This window comes from Anguilla rostrata, chromosome 14, assembly GCF_018555375.3.
Source record: "Anguilla rostrata isolate EN2019 chromosome 14, ASM1855537v3, whole genome shotgun sequence".
Lineage (NCBI taxonomy): Eukaryota > Metazoa > Chordata > Actinopteri > Anguilliformes > Anguillidae > Anguilla > Anguilla rostrata.
In genome coordinates, this window is record NC_057946.1 from 3,531,387 (window position 1) to 3,554,346 (window position 22,960).

At 46.9% G+C, this 22,960-nt stretch overlaps 1 protein-coding gene across 2 annotated transcripts in view; it reads left to right on the plus strand.

Moving 5' to 3' along the window:
* Positions 1-22,960, plus strand: part of fam219aa (family with sequence similarity 219 member Aa) — a 31,440-nt gene that overhangs the window by 2,940 nt on the left and 5,540 nt on the right. Inside the window, exons 2-5 of one of the 2 annotated variants that reach the window (XM_064307512.1) lie at positions 15,461-15,560; positions 18,095-18,197; positions 18,864-18,944; positions 21,144-21,219. In XM_064307512.1, coding sequence (XP_064163582.1) covers positions 15,461-15,560; positions 18,095-18,197; positions 18,864-18,944; positions 21,144-21,219 — 360 coding nt within the window. The remainder of the gene's footprint in view (positions 1-15,460; positions 15,561-18,094; positions 18,198-18,863; positions 18,945-21,143; positions 21,220-22,960) is intronic. The other variant, XM_064307513.1, reaches the window with a different exon arrangement.

Consider the following 22,960-nt stretch of genomic DNA (forward strand, 5'->3'; position numbering starts at 1 on the left):
GATCATAAATTGGCTCTAACAAGGGGTTTTAAAAAAAGAACGTTTGGGACTTGCACGTGGAGTTTCCTTGTGCAAAGCGACCGTCCGTTTCTCCCTTGTCATTGGTAAATGCGCCAATGGTGAGTAAGGTTGACAAGGTTTTATTTGCTCTTAGTCTGAAGGTGTATGTTCACGTGCATCCATGCGACTGCATTTACCTAAGCAGTTATGTACTTGATCCAGGGTAATGGCCCACAAAGGATCATTTGTCTTGCGAGTGCTGCTCTGTTGTGCCGCAATTCACGTCAACGTCTTATTTTTCCCAGTCTACAGCAATCGGCAGTTTTCTTTTTACGAGGCACGCATTCCGTCTGGCCTTTCTTTGGCTTTTCCCGTCCTCTGTCTCCCAGTTTACAGTACGCATCCACGTGCGCAAGATACTGCGAAAAACCGCAATCGGGAAAAGCTGCGCACAAAGACAATTAGGGCTTCCGGTCAGAGAATGTCAAAAGTGATGAACTGCCGCACAGAGGAGGAAGAATCTGAACCAACGCACGCGATGGGTCCAGCGTGAGCTGTTTTCTTCCTGAAATGTGCAATGACAGCGAGCGGTATCGGATTTGTTGTTGGGGATTAACGGATGGCGAGGAGGAGTTTGATTCAACTAACGGCATTATCAGGAATGATAAGGGAAATTGTTTGAACCTGTTTGACCCGTAAATAATGTCGCCGCGGTGTCAGCTGTTCGGGCTTCAGCGTAGATGGTTGTGATATTACGATGTAAGTAAAGAGAGATAAAGTTAAGAGAGTAAGTCACCGTTGTTCACCGTTGAATTCAGCATAAACACATGACCGATTCATGACCGCAGTGAAATAAGGATCGTATTAATGCTGCAATTTCACAGCCTCTGCTCGCGCGTTGACGTCTGTGTGTGACGTCACCTTTTAAAAAAAAGAAAAGTAAAATACGTGCCATCTTCCACATTCAACGGTCTGAGAATCTACCACTTTCCCGTCAGTTCGCGGTATAGCCTGCAGCGGGATTCTGTACACATTCCGAACCCCCAGTGGAACCTGAATTTCAGAGGGACAGCTGTTCCGTCATTCACAAAGCAAAGGAGCTTTGTTATTGAAATTAGTTCAGCTTTTTTTGTGCAGAGAGAGAGAGAGAGAGAGCAAGGAAAAAAAATCAAGGCCTGGCACCTGCTTCTCAAACGCACAGAAATTGATTTCATTTGAATAAAAATGTTCAGCACATTACTTACAGTTCCGTGGGCGGAAAATACGGGCGACTTAAATATCCAAAGTCTGTGTCGGTTCCAAAAAAAAAAAAGGATCAGGAAACGGTTTAATCTGCCAGTTCGGATTCAATTGAATTTAATCTAAATAAGAACAGGAAAAGGTAACTGAGGCTTGGATAATGAATTCTAGGGTCCATTAAAAGTAATCTTTTTTGTGTGAGGTGTGTCAAATTGAACTGAAATTTAGATCAGATGAAAGGGAATATAATTGGACAGAATGTGCATGGTTACGCCTGGACTTGTATTGCAGATTTTTTAAAGAAAAAAATGGTATAATATCTGAAATAACTTCCAGATTCTCCCCTGATTTCTAAAAAGGTTTAGTCGGTGGAGAACGATAAGAAAACCTAGTGAACGTGATCTCAACACGGACCAGTGAAATTAGAAAAAATAATTCATTAGCAAGAGGTGCAGTCCTGAGGCTGGATGTACTGCAGTGAAGTAGACTGCTTCATGAAATATTACAGGTGAAGTGTCTGATGGTATTTGTAGTTTATCTGTCGGCCTTCTCTTTGTGTCTTCTCCGTTAGGCCGCTCGTCGCCTTATCGATCGTGACAGCCTAACTTTGGCCCTGGGTAAAGTGGGTCGGGGTTTTACGCAGGTCAGGTGATACATAATCCCTACAATCCCTGGGCTGTTTTATTTTATTTTTTTTTGCCATATCAGCATCCTGTCCGCTGTTAAAAGAAAAGAAAAAAAAAAACATAGTAAGCCTGAGATTCATTTCCAGAAGCTGGCTGTCAGGCTATAGAACCTTCTGGAAAAAAAGACGTGAGCGATGGTGAGGTAAAAGAAAGAGGTGAGCGTCTGTATTAACGAGGTTAACTCTGGACATCTGTCAAGGTTACCAGCACAAAGGCGGGGGACAATAAAACCTCCTTTCCTCTTCAGTCAGTTCCTGGGCCTGTATTCATAAAGCATCCGAGTAGGAGAGTTGATCTCACAGCAGGTCTCCCCTATTCCATACCCGAACCTTATCCAAAGGCTAAACTGATATTACTGTAGATCTGTATTCATAAAGCATCTGAGTAGGAGAGCTGATCTCACAGCAGGTCTCCCCTATTCCATACCCAAACCTTATCCCAAGGCTAAACTGATACTACTGTAGATCTGTATTCATAAAGCATCTGAGTAGGAGAGCTGATCTCGAGCAGGTCTCCCCTATTCCATACCCGGACCTTATCCAAAGGCTAAACTGATACTACTGTAGATCTGTATTCATAAAGCATCTGAGTAGGAGAGCTGATCTCAGAGCAGGTCTCCCCTATTCCATACCCGGACCTTATCCAAAGGCTAAACTGATACTGCTGTAGATCTGGGTCCCATATTCATAAAGCACCTTAGTCAGAGTACTGAGAGAGTGTAGTGTAGTATATCAGCAGTGTTGTAACAATGGTTAGGGAACTGGGCTCGTAATACGGAGTTGCGGGTTTGAATCCCGGGAAGGGCACTGCAGTTGTACTGTTGCGCAAAGTCCATAACCGGAACTGCTACGCTATGTTCAGTATCTCGCTGTACAAATGGACACTATGTAAACATGGAAGCTGTATACTCTGGACTGGGGCCTTGGCTAAATGCCTAAACGTCAGAAGGGTAGGGTAAAGCCTTATTTATACTTTGTCGCATGACCCTTTCGACAAGTGTCACGTGACAAAAATGACGTATTTTCAACAGGAACATTTTTCAGTGTCGCGCACCTCTAGATTTTTGTTATGTCACAGAATTCAATGCTTTGTCGCACGGTGTTGATTGGTCAGCCAAACGGAACGCCAGACAACGTTCTTTTTTTCTGATTGCTTCATTTTAAAAAACAAAAGTAGATATTAAATTCATTCTTCCCATGTTTTTCTGTAATGTCACCAGGCGCCGCAGTGTTTTCACAGATGTAAACATCAGCAGTTTGGCGTCTCGTTACCATAGAGACAACAGAACACTCTCCACAGCCCTTTGCCGAAGTGTAAATGCAACACATAGTGCGACACTTTCTCATTTTTTGTCGCACGACACTTGTCGAAAGGGTCGTGCGACAAAGTATAAATCAGGCTTGAGGCCCCTCTGTCCACACCCCACCCGTATCCCGTTACGAACAGGGGGTTATCTTGGCTGCAGGTGTGGGTGCGCAGTCCGCATACAGATGAAGGTTCAGGGGAACTATTTGATTCTGAGAAACTTTTTTTCTCCGTTTATTTTTTTTGTACAGTTTCCCTGTAATATTAAACCTGGAAATGAAATGCAAGCAGGCAAGTCAAGTTAAGCCGTGTATTACCGATCTGAGCGAATCGCCCTGCCCGTCGGTGTGATTGATGTGATTGGCTGCGGCTTTGACAGGCGGAACACGAGCGTGCATAGCAACGGTGTGAGGGCGACGTGCCCTTGTTTAATGAAGCCCTGCTAAAAGTGTGTGTGCGTGTGTGTGTGTGCGTGTGTGTGTGTGTGTGTGTGCGCGTGTGTACGTGTGCTCTTACATGCCTGTGTGCCTGCCTCTGTGTGCGTGTGTGTGTATGCGCGTGTGTGTGTGTGTGAGAGACTGTGTGTGTGTGTGCGTATGTGTGAGAGGCTGTGTGCGTGTGTATGTGTGTGTCTGGGCACAGACGTCTGTGTATGCATACCTGTGTGTGTTTGTGTCCGCACTACAGAGCGTACACACGTTGTCTTTGTTCTTCTTTGGAGAGGCGTGCATGAGGAGCTTCTGTGAGTGTGAGTGTGTGTGTGTGTGAGTGTGTGTGAGTGAGTGCGTGTGTGTGTGTGTGAGAGTGTGAGTGTGTGTGTGTGTGTGTGTGTGTGTGAGAGAGTGAGTGTGTGTGAGAGTGTGTGAGAGTGTGTGTGAGTGTGTGTGAGTGTGTGTGTGTGTGTGTGTGTGTGTGTGTGTGTGAGAGTGTGACAATGTGTGTGTGAGTGAGAGTGTGTGTGTGTGAGTGAGAGAGAGGGGGGGAAGAGAAAGAGAGAGATGTAGGCCTGTGCATATACACGGTGTGTCAGGAGGAAAGGCGAGGTTCACGCGGTGGAACCGTGGCTGTCTGCGGGTAATGGAATCCTTCACCCACAATCCCACAATCCTACAGTCCTTTTATATTCAGCCGAGCCGGCGGACGTCAGACGTCATTTCGCTCATGAATAAGGACACCGGTTTATCCAGGGCTGCTCTCAGTCATCCCTCGGGGACGAGGTGGACGGAGCCTTGCTGTCTGTCACGTCCCCCCCCCCCCCCAGTAATCTTCATCGTTTGCCGCTAATTAAGCACAGACGGTGATTGACAGCGGCGTTCCCGCCCTGCCGCATTCTGCTGTCAGCGCGCGGAGACGCGGACGTTTTTACAGCGTCGGGCTGCAGGGTTCTTCCTTTCCTTAGCAGCGGGAAGCAGACATAAAAAATCGCAATTATGTTGCCTGCACAGAACTGGTTCGACGAGACGAATCGTAGAACTGAAGTGGTTCGCAGGCGGTTCAGCCTTATGAAAAATGAAAGGCTAAAAGAGATGAACTCAGCCGAAAGAGAAATGTGTTCAGATTTTCTGATTAGATGTGATCTTGGTCCGTTGTTCTCAGTCAGTCCTTGGTGATGCTCAGTGTTATCGTGTCCATAGGACGAGAAGCATCTCCCTGCGTCAGTGGATTTAGTCGGAAAGGACAAGTATCCTTTTGACTATCTATCTATCATCCATCCATCCATCCGTCCGTCTATCTATCATCTATCCATCCATCCATCTATCTATCCAGCCATCTATTTATCATCTATCCATTTATTCATCCATCCATCCATCTCAGAACTCCCATTCCCGGTGCAATATTTCTGAGGCACTAGTCAAATCCTGGAATCTGTCAGCGTGTAGTTTCAGGGTAAAGCCTGAACCTTTCTGTAACTGTGGAGTGACACTTTCCTGCTCGGGCAACGCTTGGAAAAATCGTTTTTGAGTACTCCCACAAATGTGCCCACAATTGTTGGAACTCGCTAGCCCGATATACCGTTCGCGATTGAGCCTTGCAGGTTCAGTGAACAGCGTTTGCCATCGAGTCTTTGCGGGTTTCATTGTGCTCTTCCCCCGTGTACCTGGCGTTGTCCCGAGACAAATGCAGTTTCGTTGATGAAATCAGCCCGGAGGTTCCGGAGGCATTATTCGAAGCGGTGCGTTACCGAGCTGTAATTCACGGCATCGAGCTACACGGCGCTGGCCGTGGCGAATAACTTGATAAATAAGGCGGATGTGGGCCTCCGTGTTCCCCGCGGGATGAGTGAAAGTGCACGCCAGCGCTGTGTGTGCCCTTCCGACTCTTCTGATTTTCGCCATCTTCATTTTCGGCCATCTTGATTTCGGGCCTGTCGGCCTGTGATGCCTCGTCCAGCCGAAGTTCCTTTTTCAGGGAATTCCTCCGCCGTTTCTTACATGCTTGTTTAAAAAAATCTGAGTAAATTAGGTAAAACTTTTTCAGGCAGGATGTTTGCACTCAGACAACGCGCCTGTCGAATGTCGCATGACTTCCGTCCACTGCTCAGTGCTGTTTTTTTTTGGTTTTTGTTTTCCTGGTGACAGAGGAAAATGGACGGCTTGGTGGTAAACTGTGCGAAATAAACGGGCTCCATCGAGGTGCAGAGTACCAGGAGGGATGCCCCCTGTCACACCTGGTCACTTCATCTCTGTCACATTCCGTCCTCTCACCTGGTGCAGTATGTCAGTTAATTGCTTATATGAGGGTCACTAATTGGTCACTAATTGTATAATTACTCAGGTGCAGTAATCCAGTGCCTACAGTGACCCCATGGGGATGTAGACGGTAATGCGGTTACGTGGCTGAGATTACACCGGTATCCCTACTCTGAAAAACGCATTTATATTTTTCGTTCTCGAAATCTATGCTTCCCCTCGGTTCTGTATAAATTCACCTCAATATCATGCAGGTAATGCGGCAAGCCTGTAGGTTTTTTTGAATATTCTATTCATTTTTGATTTGTAAGCACAGTAACAGCAAGGGGGATGGGTGGGGGTAGCGGGGGATGTTTCGGGGTGTATGAAGCGAAGCAGCCTGGTATCTCAGCCAATAGGAAGTGCTGTCATCTTGGAAGCTGGCTGTCCCACAAGCCTTCTGTGACCGTTCCCACCCTCCCCCCGTCCCGGTTTGTCCCTGGTCTTAAGATGAACCGGGGGGGGGGGGGGGTCGGGTGGTGACAGCCAGGGGTACAGGGCTGCGTGCCAGCTTGGCGGGGGCCCAAACTCTGCAATTCGGGAAGAGGTCAGCCAGCCGGCCGGCCAGGAGAGCTCCTGCAGGCTCTGCGGAATTCACCGGAAGAGCTCAGCAGTCTGTGTGTGTGTGTGTGTGTGTGTGTGTGTGTGTATGTAAAATGGTAAATGGTAAATGGACTGCATTTATATAGCGCTTTTATCCAAAGCGCTTTACAATTGATGCCTCTCATTCGCCAGAGCAGTTAGGGGTTAGGTGACACTTCGACACGCCCAGGGCGGGGTTTGAACTGGCAACCCTCCGACTGCCAGACAATCGGTCTTACCTCCTGAGCCCCCACTGTATGTGAGAGAGTGTGTCTGCGTCTGCATCTGTGTGTGTGTGTGTGTTCCTGATTGCTTTCATCTCACAAACAGAATACCAACTTTTAACACACCCAACCCCCCCCCCCTCCCCCCCACCCCCCATATTCCTCAGGCTTACAAAAACTACAAGCGCCTCGTTTGTGTTCTCTGTCAGAGGTAAATAATTGCTCTCCCTGTCTTCGGGAAATGGGATCATTCATTTCTCTGACACCCTTTCTCGGTTAATATTCAGAACATTATGAAGCCCATTTAATTATCGATGATGTTATGATTCTGTGGAACATGGTCTACCTCCAGGAGGGAATCGCTTTCGCTTTGGAATTTAGGAATGAGATCTCAGTGGATGTAGCGCTTTCACTGATGGGGGGCCTGGGGGGGGGGAGTAGGGGGGATGAGGGGATTGGGAGGGGGGGGTGATATTTCAACCTCCTGCATCACTTCAAAGCCTGCAACATTAGTGCACTGCTTTTTCCTTCATTTTCATTTCATCTTGTGTTCCAGTTACATGTTATGTGTTGGACATGTGTGAATACGTAAATATGTTGGGACATAACTTACCCTCATCTAGCCCTCACCTGATCCTAACAGTACATCACATCACAACTAACCTTGTGAAAAATAACTCATAACTACTTTTAATTTGTCATTATTTATGTCAGCCGAAAATAAGCCGATTTATTAGGCATGTTATGTCCTAATATGTAAAACCATTGAATTGAAAGATACAGGTACCGTTTCTTTTTCTCATCACTGTGTGTGTGCGTATGTGTGTGTATGTGTAAGTTGCATCATGATTGCTCACGATGCAACTTTATTGACGCATCGCCTCTACGTCGTTTGAGCTGATGGAGAAATAAAAACATGTTTGTGTGGTGGGGTTAATGCATAAGGGATAAAAATCGTGCCTCAAGTTGACACGCGGCCGCCGTTTGTCCCACTCCGACTTTGCGAGCGGACCGACTGCGTTCTCACGCGGAAAAAAAAATCATACGCGCGGAAATGAAAAGGCGAGTGGCAGGACCGGATGAAAACATTTCGCGTTGCTATCGCGTTAAACATCGAGGATCAGTTCTCCTCTCCGTGTCAGATCCCAGATTACGGAGATTAGGGCTCGTGTGTGTGTGTGTGTGCGTGTGTGTGTGTGTGTGCTAGAGAGGGTTTGCTCACACAGAACTGTGACCGAAACCTAACTGTTCTTATTTGAATATTCATATTTTTATTATTATTCCAATATTAAAACCTCCACGTTTAAACATATATTCAGTCAAGTTTGACAGTGGTGGGAACATTAATGGAGAGGGTGTTTCTGTGAACCTTCTACAGGAGGCCTCCAGATTTCATTTAACTTTGTCTTGTGTAGGCAATCTGTTTTTTATTTATTTATTATTTTTTTTAGCGCAAAGCTGTTTTCACTTCCCGCCAAAAACAAAGTGGCTGTTGTAAAGATTCCACTCGATAAGGATTTATCTCTCCATCGGAACAGTAGCCCTACTGCTGCCCACTGCCCATGTGCAGTAATGCATGGCATCACTGGTAGAATGTTCACAAATGGAATCTTGGCTGTGAGCTTTGTTGTGGATTAGGGGTATACGTGGGAAATGGAGATTTTGGAATGTGAAACCTGCAGTTCCTACTTTCTGTTATCTCCGTATCTGTCTTCATGTGCGGGGAAACACACTGGAGGTGATACATGGTAGATCCTCATCTTTTTATTGTATAATATACTATAATGTATGTGGAACATACAACAGTGTGCTGTAGATATTTTTCACATCGTGTAAGGGGGGAATTTAAATGGGCTTTTCCTAACAAAAGGATAAGTGTGACTCAAGGTGCCTTGTAAAATGTTCAGTGAATGGCTGGTTGTAAAAACATTCTTGTGAGAGCGATGGGACAAACGAGAGCAGATTAAATTGAAAATTAGCATCCGGAGTAGTGCCCTTTATTTTTTCTTAATTGCCAATCTATTGTCCGCCGTCCCCCATTCCCCCCTCAGCCATTCAGAAGCTGGGGAACATGTGACACCTGGTGCGCCCGAAAGCTTTTTGGATTCACCTGTGAATCACCTGGACTCACCCGTCGCTTCTGCGCTTGGCGTGTCCGCCCCTGCGCGATGACCGAACGAAGCTGAGTCATGTGACTCGCGGCGTAGCCTCCGATCGCGCGGCCTGTTTCACGCGGAAGGTCCGCCTGTTTCTGGTCCGTTTTGGCGCGGTGCTTCCGCCGGAAGGTCATGAGCTCACGACCCACCAAAACGAGTGGGAGTGCATTTCCTTTAACCGGGCCCGTGTTTATCTCGACTGAGCCTGACACACACGTGGTCTAACGTGGGATTAAAACGATTTTAATCCTGTGCTAGAACCCCTCTCCCCCTCAGACGAAGGAAAGAAATCTGGCATAAGACAGACACCATCCTCAATGATTCAGCTCACCTGCTACGCACAGAATTTGTGACTAACCTGTTTCCTTGAGGAATCTGCGTTCATTCCTAAGGCTGTTAAACATGCTGAAGCACTAAAATGGACCCTTGAGCCCTTTTCTCTGTTGGTTTTTTTTACTTTTCTTTAACCTCTTTGCCTAATTAATGCATGTTTAGAATTTTATTCTTTGCCCAAGGACTAATTTATTTTTCTAATTTATGCATGAATTACCTTTTGATCTCCTCCCTGTGATTGTAAGGTTTGTTAATGGGTTTGTAAAACCCATGAATGGAAAATGAGGTACATACAGCAAGTTATTATTATATTTTTTTCTCTTTTTTGTCATCTTTGTGATCCACCACAAGTCCTTCTTTGGGCCGTAGCTTGGGAGCAGCAAAGGAATTTTCCAAAACCCTCTCCCCCCCCTGCGACCCCCCCCTCTCTGAGCAGGGGGCATGACGGAGAATCGGCTCTGGGACACAGAGTGAGATGATTCAAAGCGGGCACGTCTTGTCCTCCCCTCCTCAAAATTCAGCGCACCTCCCCGAGCTTAGAGGAGTTATTGCTGAGGGACAGAAGCAGGGGAGTGGGCGGTGGGGGGTGGGGGGGGGGGGCGAGGAGGGGGGTGCTGCTGTTAGACTGATATTGAGCGAGGCCCTGTTATGTGGCGAACAGCAGAACAATGAGTCGTGCCGACAGTGACACACACATCCGTCCCTGTGTCTGCTGCGGGGGAAAAAGGCGTGTACAATCAAAGTCTCACACAGAAATGTGCTCAGCTCACAGCTGAGATGCGGCACCATCAGTCAGTGTGTAACTATTTAAGGGCATTGTGGGTAATAATTATGTACACCTGATGAAGACTTTCTAATTGGAAATGTTGTTTTGTTTGGCATGAAGTGAGGGGTGTGTGTGTGTGTGTGTGTGTGTGTGTGTGAGAGAGTGAGAGAGTGAGAGTGAGAGTGAGAGTGAGAGAGTGAGAGAGTGAGAGAGTGAGAGAGTGAGTGAGAAAACCAGCTGTGTACAATATGAAGCCTATAGCCTTATGAACAACAGTAGCATCTCTCTCTCTGTCTTTGGCTAATGCTGAAGGTGTTTTTTCCAGCCTGGATACTGGTGTGGTAAAATTTCTTTCTTTTTTTTTTTAATCACTGAAAAAGCCAAGAATAGAAAAAAGAAAAGGCCAAGGGTGGAACGTGGATCAATAAGAAGAAACGAGTGAAAAGGGGAGCGCTGAGTGTGAAAAAGAAGAGAAGAAATAAAAATGACGAAGCTAAAGCGGACTCAGGAAAGAGGTCTGAGGACCTAACCTGTCTTTCCATCTTTCCTGTGGCTCCACTAAGGGAGCTAACCACGCTCTGATTGGTTGATTATGGTATTGTTTTGCATTCTGTGCAAGTCATTCATGTGCTAGCCTGCATGTCTATACTCTCACACGTTTGTCACAGGAACCTGCTAACCTGCAGTGATTTCTGGGTAATGAGACACAATTCTTCTTTGGATTCAGAAACAGCCTTTTATTTTTTTGGACCGGTAAACAGTTGAACACTTCGGTTTGCACTAATGGCCGATCCTGAGTGAAAGTGTTTCCAGCGCCAGCACAGAAAGGCCTTTTAATAGAGCAGGAAGCCACACCATGTGACTCAGAGGAGCACGATGACATCGTTCAAAGACTCAGCAGCAGGAAAAGCAAACGCTCTTCGATTCATTGGAAATCCATTTTCGAGAGGGGCTGATTATCTTACATATATATATATATAAAAAATGACCCTCCCTGCCAGCATGTGGAGGAGGGGGAAAAAAAACAATGACAAAGGCCGTTCAATAATTCATAGTGTACTCATAGGGATTACGGTGAAATGTCAAGAAAATGTAACGGGGCGCATATTGCCTGTTGCCTTGTTTTCCTTCTCCGTTCTGTTAGGGTGCAGGAAGAAGATGCCACCGGCGCCTTTACAGCTGATGTAAAAATTAGCATTTCTCGCTAACAGCGTTTATTTGGAGTAGCGATTCTGTGTTTGTGCTCTTCTCGTGAAGAAGAAGCCGGTCCCCGGTAGCCTGCTCGTCCCTTCCTGGGGGGTATGCTGATTCCTCTCTCTAGCTTTGAAGCTTTGTGGAGAATGAAGGGAACATCCCACCCCCCCCCCCCCCTTCAATCCCGAAGAGACCCAAGTCCTAGCGCACTCTCTGTGGCACCCCTGAAATCTGGAACGCTCTCTGTTCAGGTGATTCACGACTCATAACATAAACGAATCACGGATCACGGATCTCAGTCACAAAATGAAATCTTTCTCTTTTTTTTTTAATCATCATGTGCTGCGGTCTCCCGAGAACCAGTCCCAACAACGGTTTGAAGTGAAATAAATATTTGTGCGGCTTTTTTTGCGATGGTACGGCTGGCTTTCGTGTTGTAATGAACGCGGGGGGAATTTGAGTTCGAGCTCGTCCCTGCTTTTACAGCCGCAGTGCTGCACGGGTGCACCCTGTGACTTTATCCAGCTGTAGTGCCAGGTTTGGGCAGATTCACACACCCCACAGCGCGGCGTGGATCCTTACGGGCTCCCTGCAGGGCGGCCTGCGATTGGCCCTGGTGTTGCTCAGGGATGCGGGGGGGGGGCTATTTGGCAGGATTGTCCCTCGCTGTGGGAGGGCTACAGAACTGCATGTGAAGCATACTCCACCAGAACTGCAGCTTCTCAGAGCAACGTACACAGATTATATTCCTTTACATGCAGTCTATTTATACAGCTGGGTATTTTGGGTTATGTTGCTCAAGGGTACTGCAGTACCATCCCAGATGGGATTTGAACCGGCAACCTCTGTAGCTACAAGCCCAGTTCCCCAAGCCCCTGTGCAGATGACGCTGCATCAGCGAGGCAGGCCCACGCACCGGTTCTGATTATTAGAAATGCATTTAACCCTTTGAAATGTCGGTTTTTTGAAAAGTAAGTCAGTGTTCTAGAACTCTGTTGCTTTCGGTTACCGGTAGTGATTGTTACATCAGCATTAGAATGTTCAGTTAAGAACATTCTAATCACATATTTGTGACCTCACACCTTAGAGGGTTAATGCTTTTCCCCATTAACCCTTTAAGGTGTGAGATCACAAGAAGGCCCGATTAGTGCTCATTGATGCTCTTTCTTTGAGCGCATGATGTCAGCTGTGTATTACACTGCAGTCTGCAAGTCAGGCTCACAGCACTTCCATGTGCCCATCCACACAATATGAAGCCTATCCACACACTGTGAGGCACATCCACACACTGTGAGGCCTATCCACACACTGTGAGGCCCATCCACACACTGAAGCAGTCTAAACATGATCAGCTACCAACCAGCTCCATTATTAGGAATACTTTAACCCTTCAGTACATTGTCTGACAGTGTGTAAGATTTCCAAAGCAAAAGTAGCTGTTTTTTACAGCTGTGTGATTTGCTCAGTATCGCGTGGCAGTTTGCTGCAGTATGTCCATAATTTATCCAGCACTGAGAACATTTCAGCCACAGATTTCACCCAGGTCTGCTGTGAGCTTGACTGTGAGCCCCAAAGTGAGAGAGGCGGGGGAAGGCGGAATAAAACAGTAAAAAGTTTGAAAAGCTGCGGCACAAGTGCACAGCGATGCTTTGGCACTGGCTAATTAATCACAGTAAGGGTAACTGCGTGTGGAGCAGAGATAATGTGTCCCTGAGCATGATGTTTCTAACAAGTGCATTAAACGCCAAACGGATTGCTGTGGTAAATGAATGCAGGCAGGGCTGCTTGGATGTCACTGAGTGGGGGGGGGGGTCGGGGTCTGGGGGGGGTCGAGGGGGGGGGGCTGCTGTTGTACCAGCTTGAGGGAAGGTGTATAGCGCTGCCAAAAAAAGGGGGGGGGGGTGTTATGCTTTCGACGTGCCACAGTAAACACGGCCGACGCCCATCCACCCCCCATCCCGGCTCGTTTGGAACAACAGGAGGCTTGTGGCTGGGGATAAGGAGGCCTCTGTTTTTGCGGAGCGGGGGTCCAGGCCTGTTCCCCTCACGGGCCGGTCCCAGGGCTCATTGGGAGGCCCCCCGAACAGGACCCCCACTGTTCGCCTCTCCCGCGAGATCCGCTCGCCAAAAACGACCCGAACACGTAGCGTTCTCTGGCGGCGCGCCATGTAGGGCACGGACGATGGCGGTAAAGGAGAAACGGGGGGGTGGGGGATGTGGGGGGGGGGACCACTCCCTGTAAGCTGACACAGCAAACGTGACACCGGGCATGCGTTCAGACTGCAGTGCCAATGAGCAACGCGGCGGTACTAGGCTTACATAACTGGCCCTTTCTTGCTCACATAATGGGTGCCTACAAAAAATAAGGAATCCAGAATTTTATTTCAGTTGTGTTTCATGTTTTTAATTCACTGTATTATGTGGGTATTGCCACTCAAGTTATTAGATCATAATAATATAATTAGCGTTAACCAGCGGTAAAAGGCGATAGCGGGTGGTAACCAGTGTTATGAAATCCAGCACAAGCCACTTATGTCTTGTCGCTACAGAATACATGTCCGTTGGCTAACAATGTATCCCGCTTAACGGATTTATGTTACCTCACATTACATTAATTTACCCAGTCTTATCCGGAGCAAATTACAGTGTAGGAGAATTCACCTGCCACTTTAGCACCAGACCTGGCTAACTGCATTCCCTGAGCAACGAGGACGTTTGTGCACCACCTGAAAGTCGTTAACAAATCAATTTGTGCCGGAGATGAAACACAGTTCCAGCAGATAAAAATTCACTGGTCACTTCAACCTTATTTTTATTGTGCCAGTGTTCAAAATGGCTGACAACCATGTCATGTTAGAAAGCCAGAAAGCCATTGCTGCTGTCTCAGGGATACAGTCTTTTACGGCTGTTTAAATATATACCGTGAGTGTGTTCTATATATATAGAAGGGTCGGTACATGCCTAAATAGCACAAGAGCACAAACACAAATGCAGCCGTTAACGGTGGAGAAGTCCTAGTGACTCACAGAGGCCCTGAGGCGAGGGAGAGACAGTATTATGATGATGATTTTGTTAAAATACATTTGGGGAATATTTTTTGGAGCTCATTTAATGGAAGTGAAACGAATCGTCTGAGCAGCCAGTGAGCGTGGCATGGCCTGGTTCTCCGCGTCCCTTGGGGTGGAATTTTAATAAATCCTATAAAAATTGCGTGTTTGCTGCCTTTCTAATGCATTATGTGAAATATTATTATTGAAAATGCTATTGACCACACATTCTTCCTGCAGTTCTTATCTATTCACTCCCGAATGTCCTCGGCTGCGATGCAGTGCACAGTGAAAATGCGCTTGTGCTCCAGCTGATATGAGAGATATTAAAGTGGACGGTCTCCGAGAGTTTAGAGCTGTTTGGTGCTGACTCGGGTGCTTTCTGCCACAGTTTGAGCTAAACAGCTGGCTTCGAAAACAACCGCATGCTAGAGAGAGAGAGAGAGAGGGGGAGTGAGAGGGAGTGAGAGAGAGAGAGAGAGAGAGAGAGAGAGAGAGAGAGAGAGAGAGAGAGAGAGAGGGGGAGGGAGACAGGCCCTGAGAGAGTGAGAGAGATGGGGAGGATGAGAGAGAGATGATTATTGCGTAATTAGTGTATGATTATTGTGTGATTATTGTATAATTAGTGTGTGATTATTTGATTAGTGTATTATTATTGTATGATTAGTGTGGGATTATTTTATGATTATTATGTGATTAGTGTGAGATTAGAGTGTGATTATTGTGTGATTGTTTGATTAGTGTGAGATTAGTGTGTGATTATTTAGTGATTATTGTATGATTATTGTGTGATTAGTGTGTGATTATTGTGTGATTATTGTGTGATTAGTGTGAGATTATTGTGTGATTAGTGTGTGATTATTTTGTGATTAGTGTGAGATTAGTATGTGATTATTCTGTGTTGTGCGTGGGGTGCCACTCCCATTATTGTCTGGAATGGCTGTAACACAGAGAAGTTGAATCTGCTGCAGACGCACTCATACATTTACCCACGGAAATGACACATGCTGGAGCAGATGAGCCATCATAGCTCTGTCTGTCACAAGCTTCTCTTAGTTCACAGCTCCACTGCTTGGCCTGACCAGTCTTTGTGTGCGTGTGCGTGTGCGTGTGCGTGTGCGTGTGCGTGTGCGTGTGCGTGTGCGTGTGTGTGTGTGTGTGTGTGTGTGTGCGTGCGTGTGCGTCTCTTGTTCCTCTAGGACCCGGCGGCATCGTCTACTTCAGAGGGAGACTCGGACACCAGGGAGGGGGAGTCCGTGGCCATGAACTACAAGCCATCCCCGCTTCAGATGAAAATCGGTGAATTATTATTATTATTATTATTATTATTATTAGTGGTGGTAGTAGCAGGAGTATCACTCTTTATGAATGCTTTATAAACACATGTAATTGTTCCTAATGTCCTTAAAAAGATTTTGCTATGCATGATATAGTATTATAATGACTTAGAACATTAAGTGTCAGCATTGTCATCGTAATCTGGGTTAGGCTGTAAAAACAGGGTTTCGGGGAGTTCTGAAAAGTTCCAGTCCGTGTTACCTCTCAGGCCGCCGCCCCCCTCTGTCCCGTGGTTGGCCCCCTCCCCCCAGCGGGGGTGCGAGGTCAGATTTGGCCCGGTACTCAACACGGCGCAGTTGCCCCGCTCGCTGAGGTCACTCCGGGTCCGTCCCGGGACGTCTGCCCGGTCAGCCGTGCGCATGCCCGGGGATCCTCCGTTTCCATAAGGAATTTAGCGTAGCTCGACGCGGCTGCCGCGGCAACAATACCCGGGAGTCAAGCTGGAGACGCTTTGCTGAATCGGGTCTTTAAGAGCGCCCGTCTGCGCAGACGGTGTAGAGAACGCAGTGCCTTTCTGCTAGCATGGCTTAGCATGCACACACACTTCCTTTGCCTCTTTTTGTCAGTGCGGTGTGTTTGTTTTCTAGCCTTCATAAGTAGGAAGGAAACTCCAACTGCGTGGGATCATAGAAGCATGATGGTAATTACGTGGCTGTGGAAATTGGAACTGAGGTTACAAGGGCAGCGATGTACACGGATAAACAAACCCTTTAAAAACTTGGATCCATTACATTACAGCCATTTAGCATACGCTCTTATCCAGAGCGACTCACACAACTTGGATCAACTGGCCGTCTCTCTTCAGAAGCAAGTCGTTGTTTTTCTGTGTGTCTGGGCAGTGCGGCTGTTTTAAGCTCAGAATAATACTCACTGCAACATGCCAGAACATACGCTGATGGCCGCTGGTGTCTCTCCACTGCCTGTGCACTTTGACTCTGTGCGTAAACTTCTGAGTGATTATGCCGGAATGTTCCGTGGGCCAGTATTCACCTTCACTTACTTACTTATTTATTAGGGTATTCTAATATTCCATTTGACTTTTTAGTAAACAAACAATATTAATTTTTACAAGTTAATAATAAATAAATAAAAATGTACTTTTGGGTTATTGGTAATGCAGGAAGCACAGAAAAGCCACTGGTCAGTGAAAGTTTAGTGTAATTTCTCTGAATTTATTTTATGCATTTATCTCGGTTCATTCGGTAGGAGTGTTATGGAACCCAAACGGCTTGCCTGAGATGCTGAACGCTGTCTTTATTACACACGTCTTATTTCGGTAAACTGTTTTAACTGCCCAACATAGATTTGATATGTCCAGATATACAGGCTATCTCACTAATATTTGATGGCAGTAATATATTTCATATCACATTCATAAATATATTAATGTATATTTTTAATATTTTATAAATGTGTAAAGTGCCTTTCCACTGGCAACACATCTTCAGCAGCAGAACAACTGGATTTTGGTGGGATGAGATTGTGTACTCTCTTTCAGTCTCTCTCTCTCTCTCTTATTGACAAGCATCAGGGTGCAAGAGCACACATACAAATAAGCGGTTTAATTATTTATTGTTCAAAAGATGATGATAAATTTATCCCCGCCCACCGATTAGAGTTTTATTTCTTCACAGAGCCAGCGAATAACAATTTAAAAAATTCGGGCTTTTCTTTTAAACCAATTTCAAGCAATTGAATTCAATTGTGGTATGCAGTTATTAACAGAACTGAGTCCAAACTGCTTTGCATTGCCTAAAGGATGGGCCCTGTGACCTGCCGTTAACCTCAGGCAAATAAAGTATCAGATATTTATACTCTCAAAGTCATCATCAATATCCAGATAGACTAAGAGGGAACGCGCATGAATATGTAACAGTGTACTTGTGTTTGTTAATATGCGTTCTGCAGATCACAGTGTACAGCCAATAGAAAATATATTATGCAAGTTATTGATTGCTCTGTCTCTATGAGTAATCTAGCCATTGGACCTTTGGAGCTCATCCAGAACGATGCTGCTTATCTGATCTACAGCCCCCCCCCCAGACTCAGCTTGTTTCCCTTATCTGGATACCTACTGTACGTCGGCTTGCATCACATTCATAACCTTTGCTGCTGGCCTATCGGGCAGCTGCAGGGAGAGCTCCGCCTTTTATCTTCTAAAGATCATCAGACCCTACGCACCTACCGGATCTGGCCCCTCCCACTTCCTGTCTTCACTTCCGGGTCACGTCTCCTGTCAGTTCTGTCCCCCGTCCACCCCACTGTCCCCCATCCCCCTCTGTCCCCCAATGGTGAAATGAGCTTGCTTCTGTCTTTCTCTGTTTCGCTTTCTTTCTTTCTCTCTCTCTATCTTTCTTTGCCCAAATAATGTACAGGCCTATGAAGCAGTTGTGGCAAGTTATGGACACACCTCCAGTGCTTATCCTCCTTTTTTATTGGTCTTTTATGGATTGGGGGGGCGGGCCTAACGTGGTGTCGCGTCCTGTGATTGGCAGAGAAACAGCGAGAGCTGGCCAGGAAGGGGTCGGTGAAGAACGGGACCGTGGGCAGCCCAGTGAACCAGCAGCCCAAGAAGAACAACGTCATGGCCAGAACACGGTACGGTTAGCGTCACGGGAGGGTGCTGTACCCTGCTAGCCTGGGCTATACTCTGCTACCCTGGGCAGTACTTTGCTACCCTGGGCTATGCTATGCTACACTGGGCTATGCTATGCTACCTTGGGCTATGCTATGCTACCCTGGGCTATGCTACGCTACCTTGGGCTGTACTCTGCTACCCTGGGCAGTACTTTGCTACCCTGGGCTATGCTATGCTACCCTGAGTTATGCTATGCTACATTGGGCTATGCTATGCTACCCTGGGCTATGCTATACTACTCTGGGCTATGCTATGCTACCTTGGGCTATGCTATACTACTCTGGGCTATGCTATGCTACCTTGGGCTATGCTATGCTACCCTGGGCTATGCTATGTTACCCTGGGCTATGCTATGTTACCCTGGGCTATGCTATGCTACCTTGGGCTATACTATGCTACCTTGGGCTATGCTATACTACTCTGGGCTATGCTATGCTACCCTGGGCTATACTGTGCTACCCTGTGCTGTACTCTGCTACCCTGGGCTATACTCTACTACCCTGGGCTATACTGTGCTACCCTGGGCTATGCTACCCTCCCTCACTCCCACCCACTCTCTCTCTCTCTCTCTGACTTTTCCCCCGTCCCTCACCCTCTGTCTGTTTTTAATCCTTTCTCTGGTCCAGGTTGGTCGTCCCGAATAAAGGCTACTCCTCCTTGGACCAGAGCCCGGACGAGAAGCCATTGGTAGCGCTGGACACAGACAGGTAACGAGCACCCGTTTGAAACCCTCAAACTGTGGTTTGTAGTGCGCCTTATGGGTTTACCCTGCTGTTTCTTACTCTTAGTCGAACCTCCTGAATAATGAATTTCCACACATGTCTACGCTCACTGTGTGAACTGGACTCAATGTGTTCATGGCTATGAACAACTGTTACATAATCAGTATTGTACCTTATCAGAACCTGTGTTCTGTAGTTGTTATAGTGAACTTCAGCATGCACTTGATGTACGTTCCTTTGGATAAAAGCGCCTGCCAGATAAATGTAATGTAGGTCCTCAGACAGGTCTGGACCCAGGTCTGGATGACTGTTTCCAAGTATTTTGGTCAAAATTTTATAAAAGCAGTAGTTGAAGGGAAAGTGGTTTCTAAATTGTGGCTGATGTCTCCATCTAGGCTTTTAACCGTTTGATCCAAGCGTTAGAAATCAGATTTATTGAAATCTGGTGGCAGGCTGACGGAATTATTTTGCATGCATGGAAAAGTGGGACTCTAATTTGGGGACGTAACAGTGGGCCTGAAAGAGAAACTCATCTGGGTTCCATAATTTTCATTTTTGTTGGTGAATTATTTTATTTTGTACAGTTATTGCGATCGGGAACATGGTTTACAAAGAGAATCTCTAGGCAAGCAGTCCATAGTCCGTCCTCTTTGTCCTTAAAAATCAATCAATCGTATTGGCTAGAATGTTCAAAGGGCGATTATGATTTTGAGGCTTGTTCATCCAACAGAAATGTGTAAAAAAAATTAAACGCACCATTTCATTTCCATGGGATTTGATTTGACGAAGGACATTGACCTGATTTCACTGAAGATGTTCCTTAACTTTAACTCACAGATAAATGCAAACGCAATAGGTTTTTGCCTTCACAAGCTCAGTTTGGAAAGTTTTTGCTGTTTTGCTGAACTTGTCAGAACTGAAGAAACAGGGCAAACTCCTCAAATGAAATTGATTGTGATTCAAAGCTGATGAAGAATATTGATCCAGACCTTTGTTCAATCCAAAGGTGTTTTGGTCTGCTCTTAGTAAAAAGGCAGCAGTGTAGTATAATGGTTGAGGAGTTGGTCTTGTAACCTAAAGGTTACAGGATCGATTCCCTGATAGGACACTGCCATCGTACCCTCTAGCAAGGTACTTAACCTGCACTGCTTCGGTATATACCCAGCTGTATAAATGGATGCAATTTAAATGCTAAGTGTTAAAGTTGCGTAAGTCGTTCTGGATAGGAGCGCGTGCTGAACGCCTGTAATGTAATATATAATTCTAATCTGCATTTTCTTTTCTGTTTTCACCGCCTTTTCTGTTCTGTGTGTGATGGCCCCCAAAAATAAAAAAAACGTAAAAGCAATTGCAGTGCTTTGAAGCTTTAGGGCTCCCAGGTTTTTGAATGACCTTCTCCAGATTGTACAGAAGCCGGAACTGTATTAATCTTTAAACCTACTTTAAACTCAGAAGTGTCCTTTTTAGCATCTTATTTTCCATTTATAATCCAAGCCTATACCCTACCTACCTGAGCGGTTTTGTTTTTAAACTACTGCCTGAAAACTAATTTCTCGTAAATGGAGGATACACACAGGAGGACTGATTTATTAGTTGGTGGCCAAGCAAGGAGGGCGAGCTGCCGCTCTTCTACTGAGCAAAGGGGAGGTGGGCGTGGCTGCCGTCCGTACGTGGGTGTGACACGAATGACATCACGGGGAAAAGGGCGGGAAAGTCGCGGGTGGCTCAGAGCGGGTCTCAGTAGCGTGCTGTGATAACGTCTGAAAAGCGCCTCTCATCCTTCCCGGTTCTCCTGGGGGGGGGTGGGTGGATTAGTGGCTGGGATTAATGCGGGGATTACGCGGTCAGCGTTGACAGATTTATCCCCCACCCCACCCTCACCACCCCCCATCTACCCCCCAGATGCCCCTCCCACTGCCCACTAGTTTCCTATATAGCAGACTATCTAGGGTGTAGATGCTTTCTATAAATTAGCCGACACCCTAGTTCATCCACTATATTGGAAACTAGTGGACCAGCAGGCCTGGTGTCCTTTCCAAACTGTGCCAGTGTCTGTTGCTGGAAGGTTTTGTGTGCCCAATTACAGTTACCGTTTCAGTGTCATGTTTCTTGACACGTCGCCCCCTGGTGTTGGGAGGTGGCTAGGCCCTCGCGCGTCTCACTCTCCCTGTCCTTCGCTTTCAGTGACGATGACTTCGACATGTCCAGATATTCCTCGTCAGGATACTCCTCAGCCGAGGTGAGATGTCTGAGGGACCAGGTACCTACGCCCTACGGCTAACGCCACTTACCACCACCGCCATCCATCCGCCATTCATCTAACCCTACGCCCTACGGCTAACGCTACTTACCGCCACCGCCATCGCCATCGTCATCCACCATTCATCTAACCCTGCCCTACGGCTAACGCCACTTACCGCCACTGCCATCGCCATTCATCTAACCCTACGCCCTACGGCTAACGCCACTTACCGCCACTGCCATCGCCATCCATCCGCCATTCATCTAACCCTACCCTACGGCTAACGCCACTTACCGCCACTGCCATCGCCACCGTCATCCGCCATTCATCTAACCCCGCCCTACGGCTAATGCCACTTACCGCCATCGCCATCGCCATCCATCTAACCCTACCCTACGGCTAACGCCACTTACCGCCACTGCCATCGTCATCCATCCGCCATTTATCTAACCCTACCCTACGGCTAACGCCACTTACCGCCACTGCCATCGTCATCCATCCGCCATTCATCTAACCCTACCCTATGGCTAACGCCACATACCGCCATCGCAATCCATCCGCCATTCATCTAACCCTACCCTACGGCTAATGCCACTTACCGCCACCGCCATCGCCATCCATCCGCCATTCATCTAACCCTACCCTACGGCTAACGCCACTTACCGCCACTGCCATCGCCATCCGCCATTCATCTAACCCTACCCTACGGCTAACCCCGCTTACCACCACTGCCATCGCCATCGTCATCCGCCATTCATCTAACCCTAAGCCCTACGGCTAACGCCACTTACCGCCACTGCCATCGCCATCGTCATCCGCCATTCATCTAACCCTACCCAACGGCTAACGCCACTTACCGCCACTGCCATCGCCATCCATCCGCCATTCATCTAACCCTACCCTACGGCTAACGCCACTAAACCGCCACTGCCATCGCCATCGTCATCCGCCATTCATCTAACCCTACCCTACAGCTAACGCCACTTACCGCCACTGCCATCGCCATCCATCCGCCATTCATCTAACCCTACCCTACGGCTAACGCCACTTACCGCCATCGCCATCCATCTGCCATTCATCTAAATATACACTAAGGCTAATGCCACTTACCGTTCAACTCTCCACTGCCATCGTCATCTGCCATTCATCTAAATATACGGCAACGCTAACGCCACTTACCGCCATCGCCATCCATCCGCCATTCATCTAACCCTACCCTACGGCTAACGCCACTTAGCGCCATCGCCATCCATCCGCCATTCATCTAACCCTACCCTACGGCTAACGCCACTTACCGCCACTGCCATCCATCCGCCATTGATCTAAATATACACTAAGGCTAATGCCACTTACCGTTCAACTCTCCACTGCCATCGCCATCTGCCATTCATCTAAATATATGGTAAAGCTAATGCCACTTACTGTTCAACTCACCACTACCATCGCCATCCACCATCGATCTAAATAGATGCTAAAGCTAATGGCACTTACCATTTAACTCACTACTGTCATTGCTATCCCCCTTTGATGCATATGCAGTATACGCTATGGCTAACTTAGCACTTAGCTCGCCACTGTGTCGCCATCCACAACTAATGTAAATTTAGTCCAGGTCTAATGTAATTTAGGCTTTTATTAGCCCTGTCATCACCATCCAATTGCAAGCATACTACTGGTCAAACTATCACTATTTTTACTATTTCACTATTTCCACTACTACAGGTCCTAATACTGACAATAAAAGTACTTGTAATGATTC